A 12,326-nucleotide genomic window follows, 5' to 3' on the forward strand; every position below is an offset into this window, starting at 1 on the left:
TTCTTGCGAAGTGGGTGATAAGAGCTGAAACCTATACTAGGCCACACATGGCTGTTAAAAGCCAGTTCTCAGTTTCCTGAATCACCCTTCTAAACACATCACCACTGAAGGAAAGCATAGATTTCCCAGTTTGCAGCTCCTTCTCTGCTGCACTATTTTAATATATACAAGCATTTTAAAGATTGAACCTTGCTCAACTGTTTCAAGGAAACTCTCTGTGATTACCTCCGGCACAGCATTCTGTATGCTAACAGGTAAGGTGGCAGAAAATGTTTCTCTGTAGGTGCCTGAGCTTCAGGGGTGACAGTCCAGAGATGTTCCTGCGCCTTCAGCCAGCATTAAGCAGCACTGCACCAAATACAGAGGGTTTCTGTGCAGCCCTTTCCATACATGGAATAGGAAGCCTGGATGCCTTCTGCCTCTACTCCATCATCCGTTTGCCTAGGTGTCAGGCACTCTATCTCCACATTGCTAACAACCAAGTCCTCCTTTAAAGTTAATACCTGAGTGAAATACCACAACTGCAGGCAAAACTCGGTGTGAACGGCACACTGAAAGATGCAACTAACATATCAGACCCTTTATCAGTTATCATCACTTACAAAGCATCAGCCTTAACATGATAGTAAGAGAGTAATCAATTAGTTAACGTTAAGAAAGCAAACAAGCCCATAACATATCCCTTGATATATCTTACCTTAGTCTGCTCAGCTCTTAACCTTTTACTTCATTAAAGACTTGGAAGAAGTGGAATCTCAGGAAACATAAAAGAAATCCCTACAAGCATGAAAACTTTTCTTCACAGGAAGTTTGAAAGACTGATTATTTAGCTTACTGAAAAATTGTAAAACAAAAGCAGCATAGGAGTACTGAAAATCTTTATTCATTGTATATGATAATAATATGACATTTTACATTTCTTCCACAGTGGAAACAAAGCCAAATGAGCCAAACCTCAAAAAGAAGTGTAAATAAAAACCCTTCTCACAATATACCTGCAGAATTCAAAACTGTAAAGCTCAGACAGAATGTGAATTAATTAATCTATTTAAATTCATTTAAGTGGCATTTTTATTTCTAAGGCTGATAGAATAAAAATTCACAGAAGTTTTGAAAACTGTGAATTTTAAAGGAACTATTTCAACAACAACAGTTGGAGTTTATGGGACATCAGAAAGGTGTGTAAAACAAGGTGATTTGGAAATATTTTAGTTAACAAGTTAGTTTAGTCAGCAAGTGTAACACTGAAATATTTCCATTTTTGCTGAGAACACACAGAGCACCTATCAGTTTGGGAAGTGATCCTGATAATGAGACCATCAGCTGCACCAACGTTAAGAAGTAATTACCAGATACATTTTAAGAGATTCTCAGTGTTTTTTAAGGTTTTGAAATTTGAACAAGAATATTGGTAAAGCAATAAGGTAGAAACTTCCCTAATACTACCCTGTCTTGAAGAAGAGGAACATTTTATGATACCCATCTCTTGTATCTACGTATTTCAAAAGCCCATTGGATAAATATGCTTTACAGGTTTTTGTAAAGAAATCTGTTCAGAGAAAAATCTTCAGGAACTAAAATCTGAATTATTTTAAGTTGGCTTTCCGAGCCACTGAAATAGTATAATGATGTTTGACTTCTGCACAAAATTATATAATTTATTTCAATATTCTTGCAACAGTTTCCAGCCATACAATCAACTTATTTTCCACATAAATTCATTTTATAAAGCCTTATATACATACAGAATTATTGTATATATCTTATCTAAGCAATTATCAAGTATTCAGACAGATGCATGTACTGGCATTCACTGTGCCTGTGACATTACTTTTCTTCCTGTTTCATCACAAGTGAAAATCACTGCTATCAAAAACTGATTTACTAATACAGATGTTCAAAAGATAGAATAAAAAAAAGGTCAAAATATATTGCTCTGTTGTGGTGGTCAGAATTACTGAAAATGCCCTTTTGCTATAAATATTCACATGGCACGTGAATTAAAGTCTCAAGAATTTTGGTATACAAATCAGTAGCTCCTGAGTTATGCTATACAAGCATTTTGGGCAACCAGCTGTAAAACAGAGGTACAGAAGGAACTTTCTTGAATACTCAGAAAAAAAAAATATGCTATATTACAACATATGCTATTGTAACATATGCTTTCTGTCGTATAACAGTAAATTCCACCTAAATAACATAGGCACACGCTGCCATTTCATGAAGCTATATTACACAAGTAATTAACATTGAGTATCTACAAAAGCATTTCCTATATTCAACTAAACTGTTGCTAACTCAACAGCAGAGCACAGTGCCTCATCAGAGTATCCGTCTTCACTACTACTTTGTGGCATGGGAGAATATAACACAGGCATTACAGCACCTTTTTTTTCTCATAGAATCAATCCAAGTTTTACAAAAATATAGCCAGCCAACAAACACAAAAGTATGCTGCATGTTCAGTTCTGTCTATAGATAGCACTTTGCAATTACAGCTATAGGAGTCAAGCAATTAAGTATTTGGAAGTTATGGCAGTGCATTCCTCATGTAACTATGTAGTCACACTGTATATTACCATATACACATCTATTTCTGAGGGGCAAAAGATGAAAAGTGCTCACTTAATAAACTGGAGAATATAATTTTTAAATTTTTTTCAGAATGACATAATATCTTACATTAGCATTCAAATGCTAATCTAAGAATTACATGTCTCACGGTACTCATGAAATCACCAATTTACTTCCTCACAAATGTTAATGCAACAATCTCTAGTGAGATGATTTAGTAATACTGAGTGAATACTGCTGCATCTCCTAAGTGATTTAGTGTTTTGTAGGATTCTATTTATCATAACTTCAGAATATAAATTTTCACTGATCTGCATTGTGAGTTCCCAGAAGTAACAGCTTGAAAGCAACCTGGGCACAGAGAGACAGATTAACAACCAGTGAAAAATGAAACCAAGTTTCTCAGCATGTCTCAGGATTGTGTAAGAGGCAAATCTACCCTTTAAGGGTGGCCTCAACAGTGAAATGATCCTTCCTCTTCTTGTCCATCACACACTTTTAAACCTCTCCAGTAAATTAAGTCAGTACCTTACAATCTGCCCACAGGCAAAGCAGATTTCTTCCCCCAATCATTTTGTCTCTCTGAACAAGGTGGGAAGTTTTCCACAATTGCCATCCCTCTGTTCTTGGCCCGCGGCTGTTGCTTCAAAGTGTATTTGAAACAAGTTAACAGCATTTTTACAGATGAGAAACTGAGGCTTCAGTGCCCAGATTCATGTCGTTTAAGTATTTGATCAAAGCACCAAAGCCAGAGTCCCCCCAACTCTCTCCAGTCCAAGAGACCTTCTGCAGTCTGACCTTCAGCTCTCTTGACTGGATTTCAATTTATTCAGCTTAATCAGGTGCCTAAGGATGAGCATTAATTCATCCTTTAGGAGCACTAACCCAGAGATACACAGCAGATGAGAAGACTAAACCCAGGTGTCACCAAAACTCAGGAATAAAAGAAAACTAACACCAATTTAGCATTAAGAAGCAGGCATTTCCTTTTATTGCAGCGCTGGGTGTCAGAAGGATAGTTCCTCTAATCAGGCACACCTAATGCTGCTTCTCATCATATTTATACACAAATGTTACAAAGATTACAAAGTGGTATGCTCCCCATTACAATAATTGGTTCTTATTTCTTCACCTAGTATGCAAACTAGAACGCATGCTCTGTTCCTTTCTCCGCCTCTGTCTTTTGAGTAGGTGGTATAATTTGGGTAGGGGGCTTATGGGTCAGTGGTCGTGGGGACCCTGGCCCAAATTACCTTCCCCCTAGTTTCTCAATACTTTGACATTGGTAATTGTTCGCTATATGCCTCAGGGAAATAAGGATGCTCCTGGAAGCAATTAGTGTCCTGCCTTTCTGAAAAGTATGTATATAAGGACTTTGAAGTGCCTTGTAACTCCTCCTTTTTATCATGATGTGTAGCAGGTGCTCATTCTAAGAATCATCAGCCTTCTACCTAAAGTAAAAATGAATAGTTTCTTATCACATATAAGTAGGCCTTCGTTACAGGCTTATCTTTTTTGCTACACAGGTCTCAAAAGTAGATCCCTACCTACAAGATGATACTGAAATTCCTAGCATCTTAGGTTTTGAATACTTGACCTTGCAATTTTAAAATGTAAGGTGTAGTAAGATGTAGTAAGAACACATATAAGAACATTTATCCACTGTATAGATCTCTATCATATGAACACAGTAAGCGGCAGCCAATTCTCTCCACTTCAGAGGACAGGCTTTGCCAGCAATTTCACTGACCAGAAGGGAATTCAGCTTCATGTTCGAAGCCTGAAATAGGTACCAAAAACCGCCCTCCCACTCCGTTAGGCCTGCCAGAGCTTACCCTTGTCTTAGGTTAATGTGGTGGGTTGACCCTGGCTGGGGGCCAGGTGCCCACCAGAGCTGCTCTGTCACTCCCCTCGTTCACTAGACAGGGGAGAAAAAGTACAACAAAAAGCTTGTGGGTCGAGATAACAACAGGGAGAGATCATTCTCAAATTATCGTCACGAGCAAAACAGACTGAACTGAGAGAGGGAATTCATCGAATTTACTACTAAGCAAAACGGAGTAATGAGAAATAAAATTAAATCTTAAAACACCTCTCCCCACCCCTCCCATCTTTCTGGGCTCAACTTCACTCCTGGCTTCAACCTCCACCCCCCCTCAGCGGCACAGGGGGACGGGGAATGGGGGTTATGGTTAGTTCATCACATGTCATTTCTGCTGCTGCTTCGTCCTCAGGGGGAGGACTCCTCTCATCGTTCCCCTGCTCCAGCATGGAGTCCCTCTCATGGGAGACAGTCCTTCATGAACTTCTCCAACGTGAGTCTCTCCCACGGGAGACAGTCCTTCACGAACTGCTCCAGGGTGGGTCCCTTCCATGGGGTGCAGACCTTCAGGAGCAAACTGCTCCAGCGTGGGGTCACAAGTCCTGCCAGCAAACCTGCTCTGGTGTGGGCTCCTCTCTCCACGGGTCCACAGGTCCTGCCAGGAGCTTGCTCCAGTGTGGGTTTCCCACAGGGCCACAACCTCCTTCAGGTGCCTCCACCTGCTCCGGCGTGGGGTCCTCCATGGGCTGCAGGTGGAATCTCTGCACCCCCTCATCCTTCCTCCATGGGCTGCAGGGGGACAGCCTGCTTCACCATGGTCTTCACCACGGGCTGCAGGGGAATCTCTGCTCCGGCGCCTGGAGCACCTCCTCCCCCTCCTTCTGCACTGATCTTGGTGTCTGCAGATGTTCTCACATCTTCTCACTCCTCTCTCTGGCTGCAAAAGCGCTCTCTAACTGTTTTTTCTCTTTCTTAAATATGTTATCACAGAGGCGCTGATAGGCTCAGCCTTGGCCAGTGGCGGGTCCATCTTGGAGCCGGCTGGCATTGGCTCTGTCAGACACAGGGGAAGCTTCTAGCAGCTTCTCACAGAAGCCACCCCTGTAGACCCCCCTCCCCCCCCACTACCAAAACCTTGCCATGCAAACCCAACACAGTTAACCATAAGTGCAAAAGTCTTTCTAAATCTACTTCCTACCACATAGTCATTTTAATTCCCTTACCATAGCACTTCCAGCACGTACTCAAATAAGGCCACTTCTGTGCCCCCTTTTTCACTGTGTAAGACGTGTAAAATGGAAAAAGAAGTTTCTCTACTGTCTACTCTTGGCCCCTATAACATAGCCACCTTGGCTACCAGGGGCAAATTCACCCCATTTTAGCAGCTCTAGACAAGAGCATAATTCAGTCAGACTCTATAGGTAATTCTGCCACCATTTTATAACAAATCTGTGGTTATCAAAAGCCCTATTTCAAAGCATAAAAGTACTTTAAGACTTGACATAATTTATTATTATTTTTTCCTTTCTAAATGGATAACGCACTTCCACTTTCATTTCACTTCAGTCTGAAAAACCACTAAAATATCGCTAAATTTTCCCAAAAAATCTGAGTAATTTGAGACCAGGGTAGAAGAGAAGAAATGGGCATCTAACAACTCCAATTAGCAGCAACCTGTATGGCGTATGCTTCCCTAGCATATGCTTCTCAGTGCATCTAGGGTTTTATTTCCCCCCATGAAAATTATGGCATCCTTTATATAAAAAAAAATACATTTGACAAATGAAGAGAATTATCACAATAGAAAGAGGCAGCAGTGCCTGAACCACAAACACTGCTGACAGGCCACCTTTAATTGAAATCTGTATTAAATCTAAAATCCAATTAATGTAACTGTTTGGGTTGGTTGATTGCTTGGTTTGTTTTGGGGGTTGGTTTTTGTGTGCTTTTTTTGGTAGAGGTTCTTAGATAGACAATATCTTCCATACTCTTAAAATGAGATTTCCTTTCTCCTACTAATCTTCCTACCAGATGGGACTACTCCCCTCCTACAGACAAACTGGCTAGCAACATCCACTTGTATTTTAAAATTAAAATTTAATTTTCAAATTCTAAATTAATATTTACAAGGTATAACCCAAGAACTCTTCTCTTAATGTACAACAAACTCTACTCAAAACATCAAAAGTTATTTGTCCACAGATACAAGAAGCAAGTCAAAAACAATTTATGTAATAAAGTCTCGGTAGAACTCAACTCAGTTTTCAACAGTTTTAAAATATGATCCAGAATAGGTTGCAAAGAATCTATCTGGAATTAATTTGTGCATTCTCTAAAATATCAACTTTCATGCAATGCATGGCACATGGAGCACAAATTACCTGAAGTAAGTAAATGCTAACGTGGGATTGAAGAAATGGTTTCTGAAGCAGACTTTTCACTTGTTAGCCACAAAACTCTCATACCCACTGATAAAGAAAAAATATTATGGACAACTAAACTCCATCTTAAACATCCACTGACATTGGACATTAGGAAGACAAAATATATTGAAATGCGGATTGATTGATGTATACAAAGGCAGTTTGTAAACTTTTGCACAACATTAAAGTCTTTTGTGGAACAAAACCAACAAATCACTTGGGAGGACAAAGTGCAAACAAAAAGGAAAATTTGCTGAAGCCAAGCATGGAACAGAGAAAGTAGTTAAAACCCAGACTGGATCTCTCTTTCAGAATATTAGGAACCATTTAACTAGAGAGCAGCATAAAACTGAACTATCCCGTATTTTCCACTTATCATCCATTCAGGTTCAGAAGCCTGAAGTTGTTCACCTTGTCCAGGCTTTAGGCCAACCTGAGTGTCAGATTTCAGTGTTCTCAAACTACAGAGAGGCGCAGGATGAAACTTGTTCAAGGCTTGATGAAAAGGAACAGTATATTCCCATTTTCTATCTCCTGTTAATTTTCTATAGTTTAGATCACCTTTAAAAAGAAGCAAGTTTGACTTCTGCAGATCAGCATAGAAGTCAGGAGCAACTTCAGTCATACTGGAAAAGTCATGTGGCAAAGTCCAAAACATGTGATCACGGTAAACCCAAGCTCCCTTTTTCAAATTGCCCTCCCAGTTTATCCCACATCTAGACATCCACATATGATTGGCAGACTGCAGTTGTTTAATAATCCAGTTAAAATCATGCTTTGTGGTGTCTGACACATACCATGGAATACTTTTTCCATGGAAGTGGACTTCATCAGCCAACTTTGACGATAACAGGAAGTCAGCCAATACAAGATCACTTACAAGTTCAAATCCAGCATTATCCAGGATTATGTCAACTCTAACATTACTTTTTTCTGTATTTCTTTTTTTGGCGTTTACAAGTAGTGACCAAAGTTTTTCCATATCATTCACTAAGATGTAAGGTACCATGTTTTCCAGGGATTGTAAAGGACTAGATTTCAGAGAGCTGGTTTTACCAGCTGAAAAAGAAAGGTCACACTTATTGCCCCACAACGACACCTAGAAGGAGGAAAAAACACAAACATTTGCTAAGTCCCACTGTAGTTACATTCTAAACTTCACATACGCTAAACATTTTGTTTGTCTGTTTTTATTTTAGGGACATGAAAGCTCTAACTCCACATTTTCCTCCAAGCCTTAATAAAATTCAGCTTCTTGTACAGAAATATTAATATAGACAAGATTTTATGGAAGAAGCTAAACAATACTCTGTATTTATGCAGGCATCAGAAACACGCATCAGAAGTGACAAAGATGGAAGATTTAGATCAAGGTAAATACACTGATCACAAAGCTTAAAACACAAATATTCTACATACTCTAATTCCAGAAAATATCAGTGGGAACACAGAAAAAGTAGTAACAAAAGCAGGTTTATTTTTTTTATTTCCTGCAGCCAAGTAAGAATTTGTATTTTAAGTACACACTAATGATGTCTTTATGAAGATTCATCAAATACTTGGTGTGCGCTGTTGCCAGCTAATGGACTTATCTGTAACCCTATGATATTTCATATTATACCCAAAGGCATTATTTTCCAGGAATAATGCAGTTACAAAGCTTTTAAACCACTTCTGGTCCAGATTGACTTCTCACATTTTTTCCAAAGAAGTCTGAAAAATTTTTAGTGTCAATAAAATGAACTCTTTTAAAATGTTATAGTTAAATTTAAAAAAGGCCATCTGGAACTGGACTTAAAATGTTTTAGAGATACTGTTTTTGAGGGAGAATAAGCTAGGTTTTCAAATACACAATGAAGACCAGTGGTATAATGAAAAAACATGACATTTAATACAAGTAACCAAAATTTAAATATTTTCAGAGTAGCAGCAATACAGCAGTATGGCTGTCAGGATTTCATTGCATTTTTACAAACAAAAGAGCTATATTTTAATTTCCATATGAAGTTCAGATTCTTTATAAACTCAAGTTTTTGTTTGTTAAATAGGAGAGAGATTTTAAATTCTTATGTTAAGCACGACTAGTTTACCTGCAATAGCTTAAAAAGTTCTTCCTGAAGTTGCTTTTCATCTAGATCCTTGATGTTTTTAAGAAGTTCCTGAAAGTAAGTGCATAAGGCAATAACAGCCTCTTGGGATTCAAAGAAATTTTGGGCCTTTCCTTCCTTAAATACGTCAAAGTTGTCAATAGGTGGGCTAAAAATAGGAGAACAAATATATTAACATGCTTGTCACGTTTTCCACAACAGCACATGAAACACACCTGAAAATGCAACCTCGAAGCTCAGATTTTTTTAGGGTGTACTACGGGCCCTAGCTAGATTTTCCACTTCTAATTTGTCATACTAGATTTTCACACGTCTCAATAACAGCCTGATATCCTATCTCACTGAAACAGTCAGTATGCAAGACTTATTTCTAGCAATATATGCTGAAAGTGAACAAGTGCTCACTCACAACAGTTCTGGGAACTGCACATACAGTGACAATTTTGAACTCCAGTCTTCAGACCCGGAGAATTAAAACTGTGACGTACAAGTGAACTGATGTAGTGAATTGCTGAATTTTAAGCGTGTTTGTGTGTGCTGAAGTGTACCTCCCAAACCAAAGTCTCTTACAGTGGTATGAAGTTATTCTTATCAAAGTTTTTAACTTGGACTTCAGAAATTAACATGACAAAGATGACAAAACAATTCAGTTCTTGTAATATACAAGAAATATAGACACATCTATTATAAGACATATTTGCACGTACACCTTTTGACAAATGATTGAACTTCCAAGCATATGCTTAACAGCAGCTACGTAACAGAGATCAAGAAACTTAAAGCTTGCTAATGAAAAGTATCTGCTCAGTTTTTTAAGTGCAATCCAGCAGATCCATCTCATATTTTAAATTTTTGCTACAGGAGTTCAAATTATGCAACATACCAGTAGAAGCAGAATCCCATTACTGTGTTTACGTCTCTGTAATACCTAAGGCAAATCCAGTATGCATAGAGCTTTCAAATTTTTTTCGCAGCAACGGGAACTTAAACTGCTCATTCCTACCCCATTACACTGTACTGGCACCTCTCCACAGTACCAGCACAACAGGTTTTTCCTGCCAAGTTATTTTTAACCGGGATCAGCTCCCAAAGTTTGGTGCAACGTATGGACTGCAAATACTGCTGTAACTAAGATGGTGTAGAATGAACAGAGGCTGCTTAAGCTGGGTCTGCTGCTATAAGAAACAGTTCTCAAATGGCAACTTCAGATTTTGAGCAGCAAAACAAGTTAGAATGCCCAACAGATCAGTGGCTCTCGCGTTCTGTGTTTTAGGCTAACATATGTCTTAAAAGATAATTCTAAACAAACAAACCTTTTAGAAATGCTAAATAACTTTCCTATCTCAATGCACATTAGTCTGCACGAAGGTCAAGATATAGTCAAGCTTAACAGTTTTTGTGTAGACCAAGTCACAGAAACTGAAGCATGAAAAAACCTAATAAGCTTCAAATTCTGCTGTAAAGAAGAAGAAAAAGTATTAATTTAAAATCTGAGGTGTGAGACAAGGGAAAAGGAATATGGTAAAACCTGTAAGATTTTCTTTTATCTTACTCCCCAGCTGTCTTCCTTTCTCCTCAAATAAAAATGGGAAAGAGTAATGTTTTGCAGAGTAATATACCAAGCTAGTAAACACTTACTTCTGTGCTAATGCTGCGTGAATTCTTCGATACATGTAACACTCTACATACAACCAAGGGGACTGAAACCAACTCGGCTCTCCATTTCCATTTGATAAATTTCGTTGGTAGTCTAGGTATTGGTTCCACAGTCCAGCATCAGACAGCTCATCTTCTAAAGGGGTCACTGGTTTGTCTGTTTGCAGTTCATTCCGCAGTTTGGACAGGAAAGATATAGCTCTTTTCTCTGCTTCAACACCCTTCTGAAATAAGTGGAGAACAAAAGTCCCTATTCTGAACATTTATCCCTGTAAAAATACAGATCAATTTTTCATGAATGGTATAAGTGATAAGTTTCAGTTGCCAAATACGAATTCCCAACAAATGAGCGCTTGATTCAACCAAACATATTTTGGTGCGTGAAGCTCATTTTACACCTAACATCCTAAAATTAATTGTGCACGGGACTTCTTCTTAGATTGGACTTTTTCCTTATTAAACGGGAACAGAGTGTTGAAACATCACCATGCTCAGAAGATGCTACAGTACATTAAACACCGCATCAACACAAAAATGTGAGAAAGTAAAGCAGCTGCAGAACAGATAGATCAGGAAAAGGTTAGACAGAAAAGTGAGTTAACAAAATTAATGAAAAATAGCTACAAGAAAGAGATGATAAAGAAAAAAAACAACAGACAAAAAGATTAAGAAACCAGTAAAAACAAGGCAGAGAAAGAGCCTCAAGGGTTGGGGGGAGGGGGGGGGGAAATCTCAGACAAAGAGAGACCTTACTCTTACCTCACCATGTTCTTCAAAAAATTCATTTTTATGTCGATGCAGAGTATCAATAACTTTTGTGAGGATCTGGGGCAGTCTGTCTTTAATTGTAAAATATGCAAAGGATCTAAAAGGGAGAGGATCAAAATTTTATTATTGAGAGGATATGATAAAATATCTTCTATTTTTTAAAATAATTGCAAGGTCTTAAAAGTACATTGATGTGCCTTTAAAGCTGCAGACACTAATAAAAACCAAACACATCTCAAATTGGTCAGGTTCTTTGGTCTACTTTTGAAGAAAAACAGCAATCTTTTCAAGGGGAAAAAAAAAAGCTAAATAACTGGCCCTGCGTAAAAGAGCAAAAATTGCAGTTAATTTCTAGGCTACAATGCATTCTCTAATTGCTCAGTTACCGGGATGTAACATCAAGGAAATTTAAAACAAAAAGCATAGAGATTTGCTTGAAGTTTAAGTGTATCTTGTATCAACAAGAAAATCCACACGACTTGCTCTCCACTATAGACCTGATTTACCTTTTCCCCTGTTTCTATAAGAGGAGGACAACGAGCAAAACATGACCAGCCCTACAGAGAGCTCGAACCTGACTTGAAAACTGATTTTTATTTGAAGATTTCTATCCCGTGAGCCGGAGCCCCAGTCCCGGGGACTCAGAACTGAACAGTTACGCGCTACTGACCAGTGAACCCAGAGAAACCTAGGAAAACCAGACGCACAACCTACATAGCCTCCCAAGCCCTATTCCAGTCAGTGACAGGCAGGGACAACCGCAGCGGTAAGCGGCGCCCGCCCCTGCGGCGGTGGCTGGCGGGCGGGCGGCCGGGACGGCGGGAAGCCGGCAGCACAGCACCCACAGCGCCGCCTCCCGGCGACGCGACCCCCGGACGAGCGGGCGCCTCCACGGCGCGACGCCGGCGCTGCCCCCCGCCCGCATAAGAAGGCCGAAAGCCGGCCCCGTGCCCCGCCCAGCGCCCACAACTAGGT

The 12,326-nt window shown here is 39.3% G+C and overlaps 1 protein-coding gene across 1 annotated transcript in view; it reads right to left on the minus strand.

Moving 5' to 3' along the window:
* Positions 1 to 12,326, minus strand: part of LOC104639278 (coiled-coil domain-containing protein 170) — a 59,498-nt gene that overhangs the window by 46,914 nt on the left and 258 nt on the right. Inside the window, exons 2-5 of the mRNA XM_075748405.1 lie at positions 11,343 to 11,448; positions 10,566 to 10,807; positions 8,910 to 9,075; positions 7,175 to 7,918 (exon numbers count right to left, since the gene is read on the minus strand). Coding sequence (XP_075604520.1) covers positions 7,175 to 7,918; positions 8,910 to 9,075; positions 10,566 to 10,807; positions 11,343 to 11,448 — 1,258 coding nt within the window. The remainder of the gene's footprint in view (positions 1 to 7,174; positions 7,919 to 8,909; positions 9,076 to 10,565; positions 10,808 to 11,342; positions 11,449 to 12,326) is intronic.

The sequence above is a fragment of the Balearica regulorum genome, chromosome 3 (genome assembly GCF_011004875.1).
Source record: "Balearica regulorum gibbericeps isolate bBalReg1 chromosome 3, bBalReg1.pri, whole genome shotgun sequence".
NCBI lineage: Eukaryota > Metazoa > Chordata > Aves > Gruiformes > Gruidae > Balearica > Balearica regulorum.